The following is a 22,802-nucleotide window of genomic DNA, read 5'->3' as shown; positions in this document are numbered from 1 at the left end:
TGGGCTATAACCTGGTGTCATGTGATTTCTGACCTTGTCCACCCCAGTCCAATAACAGCACTTCCACATCACAATTTGTAAGCATTTAGATTTCATATTTTTCCCAGCATTTTCCATGATGGTGGTAAATGTTTTTAGTTTCGCCCTTCCATTCACCTCTTGATCTTCAACTGTTTTTGTGAAATTTTCTAAGTATTCTACACTGGAGACAAACAGAAAATATCTGTTCAAACATTTGCCATTTTCTTGTTTTAGATTATTAATTTGCCAATCTTATTCTTTAGAGAGCTAGCATGAGCCAATTTCATCTGTAAATACTTAGCACTCTTTATTTCAGTTATCCTTTCTGTTTTCTTACAAGCTGTTGACTTATTACTAATCTTTGCTGATGCATCCAGTGATTCTGTCAATTTGATACCAAATTTAACTTCATTGTTCAGCCATGGATGATACATCATTTTCAAAGGGTATCCCTATGTCTCTGCAATGAATCTTTGCTGAGAGTTTGTCATTGCATCTCTCCTGCCTCAGGTTTTGAACTACTTTTCCAGTTCACTATACCTACCTCTCTCTTCAAATCCTTATAATTTCCTTTATTCAGGTTTAAAGCATATTTCTCCCTTCAAACAGAACGTGAAATGTTGGCATGCTACAAGCAGTGTCACCTAACCATTCTTTCCCCGGGAGGCTATTGATAAATCCTGTCTAATTGATCATTAACAGATCCAGATTATTTGGCTCATTGGGTGGCCCTAAAATGTTATGTTGTAAAAAACAATATTCTGAATACACTAGAGATAACAAGGTGTAGAGCTGGATGAACACAGCAGGCCACATAGCATCAAAGAAGCAGGAAGGCTGACGTTTCGGGCCTAGACCCTTCTTCAGAAAATTCTGAATACACTCTTTGCTCTCATTTTCCAGGCTAACATTTACAATCCGAATCATCTAATTTAAGTGTAGATTAAAGTCACATATGATTATTGTGATTCTTACATATCTCATTTATTAATTTTTGTATACTCTGTCCAACTGTGTAACATTTCTGATAAGACTTTTCTTAAAAGCCACTCTTTCATTTCCAAATTCACTGTTTAGATTGCTTTTAGCTAATGACTTGAAATTTCATGCAGAGATTCCCTGATTTTGCTAAAATCTTGTCAGATGCCCAAACCCAGAAATCCCAACCCTGAATTCAGCCCTGCCATTTCCCCAGGGTGGGATGTTGTCTTGCGGGGGGAGCTATACTTTGTTTTATACTGCCTTCAGTAAGATCCAATTGCCGTTAGTGGGATGTCCAAAACATGGCTTGTACCATTAGACCTATGAAGAGAAGTTCTACACTTGCTGGAGTTCTTTGGACAGACAGGGTATTCTTTTGGAGCGTAAAGTATATTTTTCAATATATTCCTGGGTTACCTTTGGAAGAAGTCAGGTGCTGTTGGGAGAGATGAGAAGTTTTTGCAAGGAATCATGTGCCCTTTGGAATTGTCAAAAGTACGGATGAATGTGCATCAAAGGTGGATAAGTTCAATGGAGCAATCAAAGGAACCTGTCAATACAGCTGTCAAGGTATTTAAATCTTTCACTTTAAATATTTGAAAAATCCGCAGTGTTACTTTATTCTTTGTTGACATAAATCTGATAATTATCGTTGTAAAATTAGCGCTGTGTGACTGATTTCCAACCTATCATTAGCACAGTATGATTCCTGACTCTTCACAGTTTGATAGACAGTCTAATTGATTAAATAGTCTATGAAATGGGATTATGAATACAAATCCTTATTTTTATAAGGAATTAAAGGGTTAAAGGTAACGTTAAAGGTTCAGGTACATAACTCTTTGAAACTTGCATCACAGGTAGACAGGGTGGTTAAGAAGGCACTTGGCAGGCTTGCCTCATTGCTCAGACCTTTGAATACAGGAATTGTGACGTTATATTGAGGCTGTACAGGATGTTGGTTAGGCCTCTTCTGGAGTACTGTGTGCAATTCCAGTCACTGTGCTAGAGGAAGGATATTATTAAGCTGGAAGGAGTTCAGAAAAGATTTACCAGCATGTTGCCGGGAATCGAGGATTTGAGTTATAAGGAAAGGCTCCCTGCTTGCCTGGAACAAAAATCAGGATTTGCAAGGCAGTTTTACAGGTTTGTGGAGCCCTAATATCTCCTAACTCTGTGCTCCCAACGAGGAGGGAAATTTCAGGCTTAAGACTCTACAAAATGCCTTCATGTTAAAGGCATTATACTAACGCAAGTCACCTCAAAACTTAATTTCTCCAATACATCCTTGCTGATTTCCTGATTTCCAGTATAATTTGCAGCTATTCCACAATTCTGAAACATTCCTCTGAAACCTCTGTCACCCACATGGCCTTGTCAGCTTCCAGTGGCTTCTCTTCAAAGCACCCTCTTCATTTTCAAAGCATTCCACAGCCTTGCAGTTTTTACCCTTACTTTCTATAAGTGCTAGATTGTGTGTGTTTCCCCTTGTTTCTTGAAAAACAGAGAGATTTACCTTGGGTCCTTTGATCTTTGTCATTGAATCATAGAGGTTGACAGCACTGAAACAGGTCCTTCATCCCATTAGCTCTGTACTGGTCAAAATCAACCATCTAACTATTCTAGTCCCATTTATTAGCACTTGGCCCTTAGCCATGTATGCCTTGACATTGCAAGTGCACATCTAAATCCTTAAATGTAATGAGGGTTTCTGTCTGTGCCACCCAAACGGGCAATGAGTTCCAAATACCCAACATCCTCTGGGTGAAAAAGCTTTTCCTCACATTTTCTCTAAACACTCTGCCCCTTACCTTAAATTTATACCTCTGGGGTATTGATCCATCCAACAAGGGGAAAGGTTTCATTCTGATTACCCTATCTACACCCCTCATAATTTTGTTTATCTCACTCATGTCCCATCTCAATCTCCTCTGTTGTAAGGATACCAACACCAGGCTGATGAAGAGTCTAGGCCCAAAACGTCAGCCTTTCTGCTCCTATGATGCTGCTTGGCCTGCTGTGTTCATCCAGCTTTGCACCTTGTTGACCAGGCTGTCCAATCTTTGCATAGCTGAAATTTGACACCATCCTGGTACATCTCCTCTCTACTCTATCCAGTACAATGACATGCCTCCAAAGTGTGGATTCCATAACTACTCTTCTGATTCTCCAATAAAACAAAAGATGGGAGTAAGAACACTGTCTCACACCCTGGACATGACAGCTATTAATCTCCACCCTTACCAGAATAGATATTTTGCTTCCTTTGGGAAATCCCTGAAATTTCCGGCCAATCTAAACGGGCAAGCGACCTGATATCATGGGACATTGTCACTTTTTCTTCAAATTTACATTCATAGAATTTTATGGGAAGAAAAAATGTACAAAAGTGGGTCCATGTATAATCTCAAATTCATCTTTATATATTTTCAAACCATATCTTTGAGATGCTAATTACATTTGAGATATTTATTTCTATTTGTGATGCTTGTTAATTTATCTCTTTATGAATGATTTGCACATGCAGATAAAGAGCCATTTTTACTGCTGTTCTTTGCATTCTTATGGATCTACTATTACCTTTAAATGTCTGTCTCTCCCTCTTCCAAACTGTCTGGATTTATCCCAACTGCTGTTTTACCTTTGTCTTTCTTTTTGTTTTCTATGTGTCTCTTCACCTTATCCATCCCCCAACTTTTAGTTTGAAGGCTTATTCACAGCTAAAGCTACAAAAATTGCCAAAATACCAATCCCAGCTCAGTCTAACTGGCTTAACCATAGACCTGACTTAGTTGTGATGCTCCAGAAATAACTAACCTACAAATGCCAATCTTCCAGGTGAGTTTATACTTGTCATTTGGTGAGACACTGCCAATTGCACCCCTGAAAAAAAAATTGGCATCATGTTGAAAAGAATTAGCTTGAAAAACAAAATGTCAGCAACGAAACAAAAAATAGTCATGGATGATTTTCATTAATGGGGTAATGTAAAAAAATACACTGAAGCTTAAGAAAAAATCACTGGCAGATACAATTGCCAAATTGGAAATTTTTACACAGAAGCAAAGAATAAATCTCCTTTAAACAAATGTAACAAAGTACTCGAAGTGTCAATCAGATGATTGGAACATTATTTAGTTTAGGAAGGAAATATGAAAATTGCAGCAACCCAGACTGTGTAAATCAGTTTCCCCAAACCTCTTTTTTTATCATTCTAAGTTTATTTAAAAGGCTTCTTGTATACTTTGCTGTACTATATTCTCTAGGATTTTTCTGGGTTAGTTATTCTTGATTTCCTCTCACTGGCTTTAAGAGTTTGATTCTATTCTCTGGTTAGGTTCTATTCCACAAACACTTCACAGAACTTTACAGTTCTTAGTGAACAATATTGTTGGTACAAGTAGTTGCTAAAGAACACATTCTCCATTGAACACATTCTGACCAGTATGCAAACTTGCACACCACGCAAATTAATGTTGAAATTACAAAACCTTTGTTTAAACACAGATAAAAAAAACACCCGCTTAATTCACTCTCTTGGTATCTCTGCATTACATGTTTGGTACTGTGCCATTAAATCTCAAATTGGCCAGAGCATTTCATTACTCCAGGAGGATTACTGGCAGAAATTTCCAAATAAACCAACTCTCAGCAGAACAGTTTATTTCCATCATCCAAACCAAGGTGTCCAATATGTAGCCCCAAACCCTAAGAATCCAGCCTTCAAAACACTGGGAACTCAATCCTATCTCTGTTAATTGTTATTTTGTTCTGTGGTTGATTGTCTAAATTTTGCAGACTCACAACGTTTGAAAGGGAATGCTCTATGTCTCAGTACTGCATAAATACTGATTCAGAAAAACACGAGATTTTACAGCTGCTGGAGATGGTTGCAAATGAATAAAAGCATGGATTTAAAATCCCTGTAGCCCCTGAGGCTGTATTCAGCACATAAAACAAAAGTTTAGATTCCCCAGCTCCATACAATTATGTACATTCACTTGAAAGATTATTCCTAGATGAATTTTGAAAAATAACAAAAAATTTCAAAGTAACAGTACCTATGAATGAAGGGAGTTATATGAGAACAAAATCATGAATAGTAGTCACTTTGGGAGAGTTACAACAGCTCATGGAAGCAAGCTTCAACATTAATCAATGGTTTCTGTAGAAATGGAGGAAAACTAGGTGCAGGTAATAGCTCATCATTATTCAAGGGGGTAAGTCTACTTCATTAACACACCTTGTGATACTTTGATTGAGATAGTTATTTAAGGGGACCATACATTCATTCTACAATTATAACGCAATTTTGTTTTCCATTGATACCTGACTATTTCTCATCTAGATTCTGCAGTCTGTCTGACTGTTCCATTTCAAGTAAATGTAAAGGAACATATTTTCATGGGAATCAGGGATGGGCATTAAACAGGACTCAAACTCTGAATGGTTCACTCAGCTTCTTGCTCCCTATAATAAATAGCCATCATTTCCCCTTCAATTTCCACTTATAAGGAACAGAGTTTAAAAGTGTCAGTGTATTTTAGTTAATTTGGGACCCAATTATTACGTACATTGCTAAGGAATAACATTAAAGAAGAGTGCAAAGTATGCTCTATCACCTTTTTTGAATATTTAAGATCGTTTTATGATAAAATATATGCATATGGATTCATATTCAGCAGAACAAAATTTCAGCACATTGAATAGTAAGACTTCATTTTATCACATTTAACAGTCTTATATCTTATGCCTTCCCTACAGATTATAAACCAAGAAATACTGAGGGCCATCTCCTTAACTTGGAACAGCTCCCTCAAGACCCCCACTAGGAGGCATCTGCTAGAGATAGTTGTTGCCTTCCGGATGTGCATCCAATATATCCAGATGTTGAAAACTTAATAAGTGCTCAGATGGAGAGGCCCCAGTCGCTACTCTATATCCTTCCCCTAGCAAGTTCAATCCCATGCAGAATGCATGTAATTATGGTTGGTAAAGCTTATCCTTCATCACTTACATCTGACAGTAACAATCTCTATGTACGTTCCAGATATCCCACAAGGGGTTTGTCCTTCAGCACTTCTGCAGCAAACAAACAGCGTAAAAATCTTTCAAGCTTTGCCCTAATGTTTTCTCCAGATTGCCGCTGGCCATAATTCTGCATTTTGTAACACCAGGAATGGCTCAATTGTATTAAAGAATGTAAAGATGCATACTATTGCTCTCTTAGTACATCAAGCATCCTCAATCCTTCTTTCACTATTTCCTCTTATCTTTCTCCTACAGCTATACAGCTAGACTTTCCTAATGGGCAACTTCACTGCCAGGAAATAATTTGGATGATGCATTTGCCAGCTGATTTGACCGTGCCTACAGTTTAAGCTGCTTTCTTCTGATGGGAATGATTAAATATGTTGTTAAGGATCCCTGGAGTCAAGCGATGCCCACCACCATTAACTTCAAGTCTGGGCAGTAAGGAAGAGCCATACTTACAGATGTGCACCAAGCTTAGTTACCCTTTAAAGTGAGGCTCTCTGTGAGCCACTAGAAACTTAGCTGAAGTTTAAGAGTCTGGAGTGAGGTTTTTTCATCATACAGAGATTTTTCCAAACAATGTCTAACATGGAAAAGACTCCGGAGGGGGCAGAGGGTAAGGAACAATGGGACTTTTTTTGACATTGTTTGGCCTAAAGCTATGAAGTTTCAGAGGGAGTGCAGTCTGGCTGTGAACTCCAGGGTCCCTCACGTCCAACTGTTTAACATTGTTCTCTAAGGCTAATTGATCCACCTCTGAGTATGTTGTTTCATTATCTATTGTAATTCTAGACAGTGAGAAGGACTGTTTTAGACTCTTCATTAGCCTTTTGGACAGCTCTTCCACCAGCTGCCAGATGTTAATGAGTTTTTTTGTCATCTGGGACAATTCTTTAGACACAATAAGGCATAGCAAGGGCAGAAATATATTTATAGGACTGATTAATGATTCCGGTTACCCTCTTTGGGTGTGAGCTGCTTAAAATTAAAAGAAGTTTAATGCAAAATTTGACAATTAGTAAGGGTAATGCATGGGAATATTTTGAGAGATTATGAATGCACAGCTAATTTTACAGGGGAGAAATCATAAGACAGATAAGACCCGCAGAATCACAACGACCTACTGGGATTGGAGGAATTAACCTTTAAATGAGTTTGTAGATTTCTGAATAGTCAATGAAAGCTAACAAACCACTCTGTTATGAATGTATACAATCTCCAGCACTGGCAGTAACAAATTCTGCACATCCACTGAATCACCATGGGAGAAAATAGCTTGCATCCCAATCCCCAATTCTATCAGTTATGTTTTGGGATTGACCAATATTCAGATACTGGGATTAATTTTCAAGTCCACTTTTGTCCCATGTGAGGTGTTCACTAGGCATAATAAACTGAACAACTGCAGATATCAATCCCATTTGCCATTGACAGTCATTTACAGTGAAATGGAATGCAAGTAGGAAGATCTCACTTGGGAAGAAAATATTAGAGCTTAATTTAAGCTTTAAAACCTGATGAACTATTTTCCAATGTTCTTAAGAGCTTGATGTTTCCTTGAGAGCTTGGTATCTATAGTTGGGAAGGATTGAATAATTGATTTGCACTGGTCTGAAAAGCACAATAAGGCTGCTTATAGCCTACTTTTGCTTAATTTTTGTTTTCTTTCCATGTACCACCTAAATTGTTCTGTCAGTTGTAGAATCATAGAGATGTGTAGCATGGAAACAGACCCTTCAGTTCAAATCATCCATGCTGACCAGATATCCTAAATAAATCTAGTCCCATTAGCCAGCATTTGGGCAATATCTCTCTAATCCCTTCCTATTCATATACCCATCCAGATGCCTTTTAAATGGTGTAATTGTACCACCCTGCACCACTTTCTCTGGCAGCTTATTCCATACATGCACCACCCTCTGTGTGAAAAAGTTGCCTCTCAGGTCCCTTTCAAATCATTCCCCTCTCATCTTAAACCTATGGCCTCTAGTTTTGGACTCCCTCACCCTGGGAAAAAAATCTTGTCTATTCACCCTATCCATGCCCCTCAGGATTTTATAAACCTCTTTAAAGTCACCCCTCAGCCTCTGACATTCCAGGGAAAATAGCCCCAGTCTATTCAGCCTCTCCTTGTAGCTCAAACCCTCCAATCTTGCCAACATCCTTGTAAATCTTTTCTGAACCTTTTCAAGTTTCACGACATCTTCCTGTAGCAGGGAGACCAGAATTGCACGCATCATTCCAAAGGTGGCCTAACCAATATCCTGCACAGCCGTAACATGACCTCCCAACTCCTGTACTCAATGCACTTGATTTAATTGTTTTTATTCCAAGCATGAGATGGACCAATGAAGGGTTACCGGGTAGGTGAAACTACACAACAGGTCACCAATTAAATGCATGAATCTATGGAAGGAAGCTCCTATTACCAAAGTAGGTTGTAATGGCAGTGATATTTGAATGTCTGACTAACTGGTTATTGATTTCCTTGTGAAGTCAGTTATCACCTGCAAGGTCACCTACCGTGCAACAGAAAGGTGACAAGGTATGATCTCAAGCCTGTCTCTATTTCCACCCAGACATGATGCAGATCTGTGGAGGTCATGCCTTTGAATGGCAAGAAGGGCATGGTTTTTAGAACCAACTGATGCAACATCATTTCCACTTCAGGACACATTAAAACAAAAGATTGTGTGATTAACTATGCAATTGTCTGCTGTCATACTCCTGGGTGCTGTATTTTTACTTAGTAATTTAGACATTTCTCTTTATTTGCTTATATTCCTTTAAAAGTTACCTACATTTAGTTTTCCAATTACGTTGTCAGAATTCTTTGCATACCTATCCAAATCTTCACTTGGACATGTGAAAAATAATAAGGAAATGACTTCCACTTATATGGTGCCTTTCACATTTATAGCATATTCAAAATACTTCACAGCCAATGAATTACTTATAGAGTAATAACCATTCATTTTTAGGCGAATCAACAGTGTGCTTGTACACACTGGAATCCTGTAGGCAGCAATAGGATAAATGACCAATTAATTTGTTTTTGATTTTGACTGATTGATGGATAAATGTATGCCAGAATATTGGAGGAACTCACTTGCTCTTTAATAGCCCCCACAGGATCTTTCGCATCAGCTGAACAAACAAAGAGATTCCAGTTTAACATCTCATCCAATGTCAATAAGCTTACCTTGAAAAAATGAATGCTATTACCACATCAATATTCTGCTAACATTCATACCAATCATTGAGAACTAGCACCAACGATAGCGGTTAAGACGATTCTTAACCTAGTTTTGTTTTCTGAAAGATTGGGTTGGTTATGTTACAAGACATTCTTTTACAAAAATTTGCTGGAATTCATCCAAAGATGTACAGGTTAAGTGGCTTGGCCATGTTAAATTGCCTATGGTGTCCGGGGATGTGTAGGCTAGGTGGATTAGCCATGGGAAATTCAGGGTTACGGGGATAGGGTAGGAGGGTCTTCAGAAGGTAGATGTGGTCTCGATGGGCCGAATGGCCTGCTTCTGCACTGTAGGGATTCTATGATTCTATTTCAATTTATACTCTAACTGATTATGATTCAGAATGAGTTAATTTGTCTTAATTAAATTTTACCACCGCAAGTAAATGATGAATAACAACACATACCAAAGTACCAACACCGTGATCCACCTTCTTCTGATTTTTTTAGCCAGGATTCATTCCAGGAATTACCAAAGTCAACCAGCAGCACCAATTCAGTCAGAATAAAACAAAAAGCACCAGCTGAACCAATTCCAAACGACACTAAAAAAAGAAAACTTATTTAACATCTTATCTCTGAAACAAATTAGCCGCAGATGAACATCAATATTTACGTGTAATTAAATTTTAACATTATTCGATGCTTATTTTTATTCCTTGAACTTTCAAAACAGTTTTATAATCAATGAAGTAGTTAAATTGGAATTTTCAATTCTACTGTTTGATTTTTGTCTGACTGTCACTTGGCAGAATGAGCAGGTAAATAGTGGAGAGGATATAAAAGATAACTTTCATGAAGGGGAAGCAACATGAGTACTGAATAGGAATGTCCTCTTGCATGTCCTCCTGGCTCCTTAAATAGTGATCACACCACTGATTGACATGAATCAAACCTATCAAGAGAGTGGGTATGTAAATACTTATTTTGGGCAAATATTCATAAAATTGCTGGTCATTAATGGAACAAAATAGCTTTCTGTTCATGAAGATGATGAGATGGATGATGGGAGTCTATACGTCATCAGAAATACCCTGCACATCAGAGAAACATGTACCTTGAAGCCACAAACGCTGCCCCTGTCGGCAACATTTCCAGCCCAAGAAATCATAATAAAACAAATACTCTGATTGATCTTCCTTACGTCCAAGTGGATGGTATCAGATTATCCCACATTTAACTCCATCTGTTACAGTTATTGCTACTTATTTAACTTGTCATTGTTCCTTTGCAACTTATGATCTTCTCCATGCCTCCTCATATTCCACTTAACATGGTGGTACAGAAATTGCATTTAATTGTACAATCTATCCTCTTGTTACAGCTGCTAAAAGAATGAAAAGAAAGTCTACAGAAGCACTAACTGTGGAGCATAACACAGTGTTATTGCCAAGTATGAGGTTGAATTGGTCCAAGGCACCCATTCAATTGCAAAAGCTTGCCCATAGAGCTTAGTGCGCACTTGGCTGACCTGTGTAAAATCCAATGATGCAGCAACTCTTTAAAGAATACAATTTGAAATGGGCAATTATATAGTTGCATTAAAATGATCTAATTATTCATAACAGCACAGCAAAGACTTGGAGACAACACTGTTCTCTTGAAGACTGAAAAGTTAGAGGAGATAAACTAAACAATGGTGATTGTACTGGGAGCAGATCACCCTCTAATCAGAGCACAAAATGCATGTTGGGAGGTTGTTGACATAGCCAGTACAGTCAACAAAATCTCTCATTCACAAATGCAAATGAAGAAGGGTTGCCGGTCCTAGGAAGAGTCAATGGCTGCTCCCTTCTATGCATATTTCTTGTGGTGTCCATCACTCACTGCACAAACTTAAATTGAGAATTATTCCACTTTCTTGGAGTTACCATTTGAAGCTTTGTGTACAATGATAACTTTTGTTTTGGACACATTTGTGTCTATCCGAGCTTAACAGTGATTTTTTTTCTATGTTGAGAGAAATGGAAAACATGCTGTTCAGGCTTATAGCTTGAGGATTCCAGGTTTTGTTAAGCATTAAGCAGTGAAGTCAGAAATCATGAATGCAGATGTTGGTCCTAGTCTTCACAGAACATCTGCTTCTCCTTCTGAAGTGCAAATATTTTGAAGTTTTTCAGGAAAGGCATCAGAGGTACTTCCTGAGTAGTGGCTTTTGGAATGCATCAAAGTGCTTCTGTATTTGGATACAATGTGGCCTTAATTTGGTTTAATGTATCACTATTTGTGCAGGCCATGGGGTTGACAGGACGAAACCTAATACAACTAAAGAGCCATCTTCATGCATGGAAGGGAACATTCTTCCTTTCCTGAGAAATGGTAAAGGAGAAGATGCTGTGAAACCAGTACAAGGAGTAAATATGTGTTCAATAGTGCCCTTTTTATAGCCAATAATTGCTTTTCTAAAGGTTGAAAATCAGGTCGTAGATCCTTAAACACACTTCCAATAAACCACTGTCGTGGTACAATGAACCTAACATCTGCTGATAATATGCAGAGCTGGTAGATTATGACACTAACATGTATGCAATGCTGATTTAATGCCAGCGCTACCCATTTTGAAATGCCTCAATGTCAAGCTGCTGAACATAAGCAGAATACCATCTCGGATTCCCTGGTCAGCGCTACTTAAAAGAATAATGAATGATTTGTTGGTGAGTTCCCAAACTATTTCTTCTGGGTGCTTTGCAAATGTACACATTTTTGGAGTTTTCCTAAGGCTGCATATAATTCAGAAATTTAATGGTACTGTCAATACCTTTCCGTTGATTAAAAATTGTGTGCCAAAACAAATTACTTCCATGGCCTAATAAATCTTGCTCTTGAAAGTGATGAAGACAAGGTGCTGGAAGAGGGGAAATGGTTCTTAGCAGGAGGCTATCTGCATGGGGCTTTAAGAGAGCAATTCTCCAACCTGAACAGCGGTGAGCACCTCCAATACAGGTGAATTAATTAAAAAATAGTTGTCACTTAAATTTTCTAACTGCTGTAGCCACCGCGCAATGCAAGGCAAGAAACTGCATTTACGATTCTTGCGAAGATTTGTAGTTCGGGTTGTAGATGAGGTTGTTGGCTTGCTCGCCAAGCTGGCTGGTTATCGTACAGACGTTTCGTCACCATGTTAGATAACATCAGCAGTAAGGCCTCCAATAAAGCTTCATTGGAAACCACACTGATGTTGTTACCTAGCATGGTGACGAAGAGTCTGTACGATAACCAGACAGCTCAGTGAGCAAGCCAACAATCTCAAGAAACTGCATTATTTATAGGTGTCAAGGTCACTGAGGCTCTTAGGTTTATGCATCTGCTTCCTTCCACATGGTGTTTAAGATATTGGACTCAAAACGTTAATTCTGTTTCTCTCTTTGCACAGAAGTAACCATATCTGCTGAATTTTTCCAGCACTTTCTGTGTTGTTTCTGATTTCCAGCATCTGCAGTATTTTGCTTTCACTTGTGCCATCTTTAAAAGACTGCTATGCATGCCAGATGAGCACTAGCATTCTGTACCAGCCCTGTTCGGTCAAGAAAATTTGCAGGAGATGTCGGACAAAGGGAAAATAGTTCTGCGATTCTCTGAAGTGCTGATTGACAGGGATGGTGCAAAGGAGAGGATTCACAAGATGGCAGAGGAAGTCACACCACCAAAATCTGGTATCCTGCTCTGAGGGTGACATGCAGTTCAGTGCTGTTTCCACAGGCTGTGGGGAATGGTCAGCATAACCATAAGAAAGACAATGCTCTTCTGCATCAGTGTAAGTGACTCACTGTTCTTTCTGCCACCTCACACTCACTGTAGCTCTGCTCGTGCACTCACATCCCACCAAGGCACATTTACTACCACTCTCACTATTGCCTGTAATATCTTCCTTCACACACTCTTACCCCCCTTCAACCTCCCACACCACTAACACCCTGTATGCTCCCTGTGTTTCCAGCAGTTCTAAAGGTGTTATTGAATTTCCTCTCCTTCATTTCCATATTTTGCCCATTCTTGGAGAAGACAACCATGTCCCGCCAACCGAGCAGGTATCAATCTTCATTACACTACACCTCTCACATTAATCTTGCTGTTAGGGTCATTCATTGCTCAACACTTCTAATCACTGGCTGTCACATCCTTTCTCTTGTGTATTGCAGGTCACACCAGCATTGCAACTACCTCCATGGTGAAACGACCAGCTCCTGCACAAACCAACCTGAGGACGAGAATACTGAGGCCTCAGAGGAAGCATTGGCGAGTCTGGCTCCTGTAGCCCACACCAGATCAGATACTGACAACTGGGTGAGAATGTTAGACTTAGAAAGTGCAAGACCACACTCTGGGGAACATGTCACTGCGACAACTGGATGAGGAAGAATCGCTCCAGGCCGCTGGTACTCAGAGCAAGGCCTGATTAGGGATAGTCAGCACGGCTTTGTGTGTGGGAAAATGGGTCTCACAAACTTGACTGAGTTTTTTCAGGACGTAACCAAAAAGATTGATGTGGGTAGAGCAGGAGACGTTGTCTACATGGATTTTATTAAAGCCTTTGACAAGGTTCCGCATGGTAGACTGATCAATAAAGTTAGATCACATGAGATTCAGAGAAAGCTTGCCAGTTGGATGCAAAACTGGTTTGATGGTAGGAGACAGAGTGTGGTGGTGGAGGATCGTTCAGGTATGTAGTCTTTGACTCCCTGTCACATGCAACTTTCAAAATGGTTAAGAAGGCGTATGGCATGCTTGCCTTCATTGCTCAGACCATTGAATACAGAAGTTGGAACATCCCATTGAGGTTGTACAGGACGTTGGTGAGGTCACTTTGGAGTAATGTGTGCAGTTCTGGTCAGATGGGATAGGAAGGATATTGCTAAACTGGAGAGGGATTTACTAGGATGTTGCCAGAACTGAAGGGTTTGAGAGGCTGGATAGGCCGGGACTACCCATGGCCAAACATTAATCTTGCCTTGTATTAACCTAAAAGATGGGGCAAGTTGTTTGTGACCTCTAGATAGGCCACACAGAACTCCTTGCACAATTCTTCAACTCGCCACGCCCACATCACTCAGACCCTAATAAGATTCAATACTTTGTTTTTCAGAAAAATTGAAATATGATTCACTTATTATAAAGAGACTCTTTCAGCTTAGAGGCATGTCAGTTTCCTGTTGCTAACGTTAAAATGTGTATACCATAAGTCATTAATCGAATTTTCATCTCCTGCTGTAAGCATTAAGGTACTTAATTGAACACTTAATGCTAAAAGGCTTCTGGTAATGTGAGGAGAACAGGATACATTTCTTTCCAAATCGATTTAACATCTGCAATTCTACTCAGGACACTCAATGACGCAACCTTTGCAGAGTGTATTAATGGGAAGAAATCTAAATCATTGAATTGCACATTTCTTGATAGCAGATTTGAAGGCACTGAAGTTGTAAAATCCAGTGCGTGGCCTCCCAACCACCTGTTCACAAGCTGTCTGAAATTTGACAGGTAGTAGCAGAAGCCTTAAGTAGTCGGTTCACCACCACTATTGAACCCAAGGCAGGAGAAGTCCCACACATCAAGCAGGTAGCCTGGCAGCTCTGGTTGTGTGGCCTCATCAAGGGATGGGGGGAGTGGGGCATGAGCTGGTCATGGCTACATTAGATGAACTGCAAGCATACAGTCAGAGTTACACAGTAAGGAAACAGACCCTTTGGTCCAACTCATCCACGCCAGCAAACATCTGACCTAGTCCATTTGCCAGCATTTGGCCCATATCCCTCTAAACCTTTTCTATTCATATACTCACACAGATGCCTTTTAAAATGTTCTAATTGTAGCACCCTCCACCTCTTCCTCTGGCAGCTCGTTCCATACACACACCACCCTCTGCATGAAAAAGTCACCACTCAGGTCCTTTTCAAATCTTTTCCCTTTCACCTTAAACCTATGTTCTCTATTTATGGACTCCCCTACACTACGAAAAATACCTTGATTATTTACCCTATTCATGCCCCTTATGGTTTTTATAAACCTCTGTAAGGTCACCCCTCAGCCGCCGAATCTCAAGGCAAAATAGCCCCAGCCTTCAACTTCTTCCTCTAACGCAAACCCTCCAGTCCTGGCAACATCCTTGTAAATCTTTTCTGCACTTTCTCAAATTTAACAACATCCTTCATGTAGAACGGCAACCAGAATTGCACGCAGTTTTCTAAAAATTGCCTCACCAATGTCCTGTACAGCTGCAACATGATATTCCAACTCTTCTGCTCAATGTTCTGATCAATAAAGGCAAGCATGCCAAACACCTTCTTCACCACCCCTTCTACCTGTGACTCCACTTTCATGGAACGATGCACCTGCACCCCAAGTTCTCCTTACTTGGCAACATTCCCCAGGGCCCTACCATTAACTGTATAAGTCCTGCCCTGATATGCTTTACCAAAATGCAACACCTCACATTTATCCAAATTAAACTTCATCTGCCACTCCTCGGCCCTTTGGCCCATCCGATCAACAGCTGACTTTTAAGAAGGAACAGATTCAGCAGCGGTGGTGGTAGACTGGTATACATTTGGGACGAAATTGCCTCAAGAATCCTCAACAGTGACTCTGGAGCATGTGGCACCAGCTATAGACCAGAAATCTCCTGCTGATTCTGACCTACTGCCTTCATCCAGTGCTCCTCCAGATTGAAGAACAATTGGAAGAAAGAATGAGGGAAGAGTGAATATATTGTTTGTGGTGAACCTGAACACCCATCATTAAGAGTGGCTCAATAGCGTGGACTAAGCTGGCTGGATCCTAAAGGACATAAGGATCCTAAAGGCTAGACTGGGTCTGCAGCAGGTGGTGAAGGAACCAACAATAAGGAAGAACATACGACATCTTGGCCTCACCAAGTGGTCTATCTGTCCATGGGACAGTAATGGGCGGCACAGTGGGCAGCATTGTTGTCTCACAGCGTCAGGGACCTGGGATCAATTCCAGCCTCAGGCGACTGTCTGTGTGGAGCTTGCACGTTCTCCCTGTGTCTGTGTGGATTTCCTCTGGGTGCTCCGGTTTCCTCCCAAAGTCTGAGATGTGCAGGTTAAGTGGATTGGCCATGCTAAATGTGGGTTGCGGAGATAGGTTGTGGGGCTGGGTCTGGATGGGATGCTCTTTGGAGGTCTGAATGACCAAGTTCTGCACTCTAGGGATTCTACGATTCCAGTCTCACCCTCATGTTGAGCATACCCTCCCCGTTAATTGGGATAATACTGGAACAGATCTAGGAAGTGGGCATCCATGAGATGCTGTGGCTCATAGACAGCAGCAGAAATGTGTTCAACCACAATTTGTAATCTCAAGGCCTGCATATTCCCCATACCGGCATGACCTCAAACAGGGGAATTCAATGAAAAGTATTAGATAGCCTATCAGCAGCAGGCGTACTTGAAATTGAGGTGACAACCTGGAAAACCTATAAAACAGGGTCTACTTGTATGACAAACAGCAGAAGCAGTGCGCAATTAACCAAATCAAATAATCCCACAGCCAATGGATCAGATCCAAGCTCTTCAGCACTGTGACCTCCAGCCACGGATAATGGTGAATCATTAAACAACAGGAGGAGGGAGACTCCACCAATATTTCCATCCTCAATAATGGGGGAGCACAGCACATCAATGAAAATAGCAAACACTTGTATCCCTCCTCAGCCTGAAGTGCTGAATGGAAGATCCAATCTCGGCCTCATCCTGATGTTTCCAATATCAAAGATACCAGTCTTCAAGTAACTTGATTCACTCCATGAGATATGAAGAAATGGCTGAAGGCACTGGATATTGAAAGGCTAAATGATATTGGGCACTTGTGGTCTGGATAAGCTACACAGCCCGAGCCAAACTGTTCCAGTATTGCTACATAATTGTACTGACAAAATGAAAAACCACCTGGCATATAGTATCCACAAAAAAAAATCAGTCCAGTCGATTAGTGCCCCAGTTTACTCTCGATCATCAGTAAAGTGATGAGATGTCATCAATAGTGCTATCAAGCAGCACTTACTAGCAATAATGTGCTGGGTGATGCTCAGTTCAGGTTCCATCTGACCTTGGTCCAAATTTGTACAAAAAAGCTGAACTCAAGGGGAAGATCAGAGTGACCACCCTTGATATCAAGGCAGCATTTGATTAAGTGCAGCATCAAGACACCCCAGCAAAACTGGAGTTAATGGAAATCAAGGGAAAACCTCTACTAGCTGGAGACATATCCCTAACACAAAAGAAGATGTTTAAGATTGTTGGATGTTGATAACAGTCCAAACATATTTCCACAAGATCTCCTCAGACCTCCTTTGCCCATCCCTCATCAATGACCTTCCCTTCATAAAGTCAGAAGTGGGGAAGTTCACCAACGATTGCACAATGTTTGGCACTATTCATCTCTCCTCAGGTACTGAAGCTGTCCATATCCATGTATTGCAAGAAGTGGGCAACATTCAGACTTAAGTGATAAATACCACTGGTGCCACACAATATCAGACAATGGCCACCTCCAACAGAAGTGAACCTAACCATCTCCCTTTGGCATTATCATTGCTGAATCTCCCATTATCAACAGCCTGGGGGTGGTCACCAGTGAACACAAAACCATCTGGATGAACCGTCTAAATTCTGAGACTTCAAGAGCAGGTCAGAGATTGGGAATTCTGACATGCATAACTCAGATCTGACTTCCCAAAGGCTGTGCACTATCCTCCAGGCAGAAGTCAAGAGAATATACTTGTATAAATGAATATGGCTGCAACAACAATAAAGAAGCTCAACACTATCCAGGACAAATCTGGATCAGTGTGCCATCCACCAACTATAACATTCACTCCTTTCACAAGTGATGGACAGAGGCAGCAATCTGTATTATATACAAGGATCCTTCAAAAGCTCCATTCACAACTGGAAACCTTTATCACTTTGGCAGCACAAAAGCAGCAGATGCCACTACTTACAAGTTCCACACCAAGCGAGACATCATCCGAATTTGGAACTATATTGCCAATCCTTCACTATTGCTGGATCAAAATCCTAGAAGTTCCTCACGACCAGCACTGTGGATGTACCTACCCCACACCCTCTTACTGCAGCAAATTGAAAAAGGTAGATCACCTCCACTTTCTCGAGGGTAATTAGAAGTGGGGGACAAGCAACAGACACATTCCATTCAAGAACAACGTAAAAAGAAACATTTCCCCTGTAAAAGTAATAGTCTGAAACAATAGTTTTTAGCGTAAGAAAGTGCAGATTTTAGTTAATCTCTCTATAAATATAGCCTTGTAAAAGTGTTGTAAAGATTGAGTCCAGTTCTATCGTTCACCATCTGCCTTTCTGAAATAGTGTATCTGCCACATATAAGTAATTAAAACGAGAAACGTTAAGTCCAAATATTAAATATTTGTATTGAAGTCACTACAAGATGCAAGTGTCAAAGTTCTGTCTGTTTTCCATTATCATATTGTCCACAAGACATAACTATTTAATGAAAGTCCAATCTCTATCTGTATTATAAGGTTACTTATTGAATTATGATATTCCTATACACAATTCTTGGCATATCGTATCATTTGTTTCCATCAATGTGAGCCTTAAATGGTTTAGTTTCAAACATTCAATGCAAAGGCACTTAACAGTCCATTCAAGCCCACGCGAAGTGGGGAACTCTGTTGATTTGTCACTTACCTCGGCTGAAATATCCCTCAGGAATATAAAATGCACCAACCATTATTGCTACAAGTGCTCCAAACTTGAATAACCAGAAGCTTTGAAAAGAGAATGTTAATGAGACCATAAGTCTTACATTTCTGTACAGGATCCACAGCATTCAATCCTGTATACTCTTGAATAATTTTTTTTATTCTTCATAATTTCATTTAATTCTAAAAAGGTCAAATAAATTATTGTGTTATTTCAAGAAAAGATAATTACACTGTGCACATTTTAATTTTATACAATATTAATCTACTTTTAATATTAAATTGCTTGTTATGCATAAGATTAAATGATGAATAACTACTGTTAGATATTAAAACTATACTGTAAAACTCATTAAAATCTGTTACTTAATATAGTGTCTTGAAGAAAGTTAGCTTCAATAAAATGCAATACATGTGGATTTTTTTTTAACCAAATCCCATTCCAGGAAGAAAGTCTTGTGTTCCTTGATCTCACAGCAAAAATTGCAAATTGCAGTATCTGCTACAAGCAGGCAAGGGCTTCTGTCAAGAGCTTAATTTTGTAAGTTTGTTCCTTAGAAGTAACAGTATTCTTTATGAAACCAATGCAATGATTATAATCTTGATTCTGGAGCAGAATCTCTTTCAGAAAAGATTTGCAAAATGGCCTACCCGTTGTGTACTAGAGCCCTGGGATCCTTGCTATTTCTCACATTGATCAGAAGCAAGGCTAACAGCAGGAAGAAAGTGGCCATTCCAAAGCAGACACGGTACACAGACTTGTAACCCACTAAGACTCTGCAGATCGCCGGGTTAACCTCAGGGAACTGTGCATTGTATCCAGCCTCGCAGAATCCTGGAATCTAAAATGCAGTTTTTGAGAATTGCTATCTGATAAACAAGAAATATCATTTGTAATCAAACAAATTACCCAGCATCAAGAAACCTCCAAAAAAGTCTCCAACTCTGACAGTCACTTCAGAGGATTCTGACTTACCTGGATAACGTTACGCCTGAATTGTTCGATAAATTAAAACTTACCTAACTCTTGCGTACCCACATTACTGAACCTGCAATCACTCACAAAGTGCACCACTCCCCCAGCACCTCCCACCTCCATCCTTGCTGGATTTAAAACCTTCTCTCAGCCTGGATGACCCCATTCCCACTCAGGAATCTTAACAATACCTAGCCCAACCTCCCCTCACCCCCACCTTACATGCTGAACCACCTGCTACTCAACTCACAAACCTATCTTCCACACAACTGCTTCACCCACCTACCAACCTACCCACTTAGCAATCTGCCACCCTATCCTCTCACCCAGTCTTACTAGTCTACCTCTTGCCCACCCAGCACCATACTCCCTCACTCACATATCTTATACAGTTAGTTTTTCTCCACCATTTTCCAGAGAGAATTTTGGGACCTTTAAATTGTGCTCACATTCTGGACTATGGTACTTATTGCCATAAAGCAGTATGTGATTTTTTGGTGCTAATCTCTGAGAGAATACTAAACTGTGTGAGTGAGGAAGGTAAATCTGTAACTTCTTGTCTGATATGGGTCAGAAATAAGGATTCCTATTCTGGTTGGAGGATTTGGGCCATTATTAGAAATACACTGGTTTATACTGAATTGAAGAAATAAACAGAAATTCATCATATCCTTAGAATAAACTTAAAATTTATTTGCCAACTATTGTCAATATTCAAAAGCTACTGGCTCTCTATCCTGGCAGAAATGGAAACATGCACCTTCCTGCGACATTGATTCACAGAATTCCCAGGTCAGGGAGTTGTCTAATTTAATTGTTTGATATTAGAGAACATCTGTTCCCCGAGACAAACATCGATTGTGCCTGGAGGACCATCAACTCGGTGAAAGACGCACTTTGATCTGCCTGAAATTTGTTGGTCTTCCAGGACAAGGAGTTGACCTTGACCGAGTGTTGTGGACTGGCACATTCCAAGGGCCAGGACTACGTGCTGAGGGACGCACTAAAGCTTGGGGAAAGACCACTGTCTGAGGTCTCCCTGTTGAAGTTAAATGGGGGTCCATTCAGTTATCGTACCCGCCTGGTGTCTTAAATACATGTAAATACAGCCTGGTTCAAGTAAGAAATGCCTTTAGGTGGACAAGCAGGAAGCTAGAAGAATACTGCAGGCCAGGCAGCATCTGGAGGAAAGGAGCAGTCATCGTTTCGGGTATTACCCTTCTTTATTTTGTTTGGATACAGTCAAACTCCAATGTTTGTTTGTTTCCTTGATATTCTACTGTAGAAAACTGAACTGTGTTTGTGACTCTGTGTGTGTATATAAAAAGATATCTGTTATAAATAAAATATATTGTTGAAATAAAAAATCTTGTGATGAGTGACAAATATATAATTGTCAACTATGTGTAAATTCATCGTTCATGCTACCTGTTCTGGACTCTTTGAAGAGTCTCTTAAAATCAATTTTTTGTATTAAGCTGCAAGAGCACCAGTAGGTAGCAGCTTCTAATTTTCTTTTCATTGATTAAACAAACTAACAATTGTGCACTAGTAACTGTTTCTGAATATTGGTTAACAATCATTTTCAGTTTTTAAAATCAGATGATAGGCAAGGCTAACTCAATAAAACTACAGTACTTGTATATTGTGATGCAATTATTTTGAGCTGTCTTAAAACTACACCAAGTTCCAACTCTTCAATATGTCAAGTATTTTTAAATGCAATATTTTTCTTTTTAAGATTACAATCTAAAGCACTGTCTGATTTCACTGGTTTATGGATGATGCTACATTCTGTGGTATGCAAATATGATTGAGCAGAAACTTATGTAAAAGGCTTTACAAAGGGCAGTTTTGTGCATGATTTGCACCCAGAGTCATTGACTGCCCTCAAAGTGGAAACTCTTACCCTAGGCCCAATGACTACTTTTGGAAGCACCTTTTGTCACTGGATGTATTTATGACAGGCTCAAACCACATTACCTTCTGCACAAAGGCTCCAGCCATGACAAGTTTCTATCGTAATTGCCAAGGAAAGCTGTGACTAAGCTTGCCGACACATTTATGTTTTATTCCACTCCTGTTGGACTTACAGACTATGGTTAAAGAAAAGGCATATAGGAGTGGTAGAGGTAAGATAGGCCAATCAGTTTCCTTCTATGCCGTTTGATTCTACGGGTGAATTTTCAGACCTGTCTATCCAACTCATTATTTAGGTTCTGAGTCACCTTCTCTAATTCTGATGCTCCTTATAGTTTGGTTGTCAACCAATTTGAGAAACTACATTAGGAATCACATTCATATGAAAAATAATAATATTCCCAATGAAAGCTTAAGAGTACTCCTCTCAGTACTTCTCCATTCCTAACAAGTATGTGCCCTACACAACTGCCATTTCATTGTTTTCAACATTTACTCTGGATTACCCAACCTTCGAACTTGAACATTCCTTTGTGTAGAACTTTATCCAGTACTAAAACATTGTGGTGTTTTATATGGCCCACATGACATTGAGTGGTCAATTCCTCAAAAAATAATTTGAGGAATTTGTCAAACAGCAAGTTTCCCTTTTGAAGCCAAGCAGATGGGATGGGGTTGGAGGGAGCAGGATGTGGTTAATGTCTCACCCAAAGCTTTCCAATGGTGATGCACACCCAGAGTACAGCTCTGAGATGATAGACATGAAGGTATGTTCAAGTTTCTAGAATGGGAGTCCGAAAACCTAGCCTCCAAGGTGACAATGGTACCCAGGAATTGCTGTATATTGTTGCTCTGCTGATCACAAAAAGAACTGTACATTTGCTGAGATGGGTTTCTTAACACCACTGACGGAA

At 39.9% G+C, this 22,802-nt stretch overlaps 1 protein-coding gene across 1 annotated transcript in view; it reads right to left on the bottom strand.

Moving 5' to 3' along the window:
* The window catches only part of LOC109910978 (serine incorporator 1-like), a 78,839-nt gene that overhangs the window by 43,513 nt on the left and 12,524 nt on the right, over positions 1 to 22,802 (bottom strand). Inside the window, exons 3-5 of the mRNA XM_048595974.1 lie at positions 19,644 to 19,834; positions 18,979 to 19,058; positions 9,700 to 9,837 (exon numbers count right to left, since the gene is read on the bottom strand). Coding sequence (XP_048451931.1) covers positions 9,700 to 9,837; positions 18,979 to 19,058; positions 19,644 to 19,834 — 409 coding nt within the window. The remainder of the gene's footprint in view (positions 1 to 9,699; positions 9,838 to 18,978; positions 19,059 to 19,643; positions 19,835 to 22,802) is intronic.

This window comes from Rhincodon typus, chromosome 4 (assembly GCF_021869965.1).
Source record: "Rhincodon typus isolate 14 chromosome 4, sRhiTyp1.1, whole genome shotgun sequence".
Lineage (NCBI taxonomy): Eukaryota > Metazoa > Chordata > Chondrichthyes > Orectolobiformes > Rhincodontidae > Rhincodon > Rhincodon typus.
The sequence above is the reverse complement of the archived record's forward strand: the minus strand, read 5'-3'. Positions and strand labels throughout refer to the sequence as shown.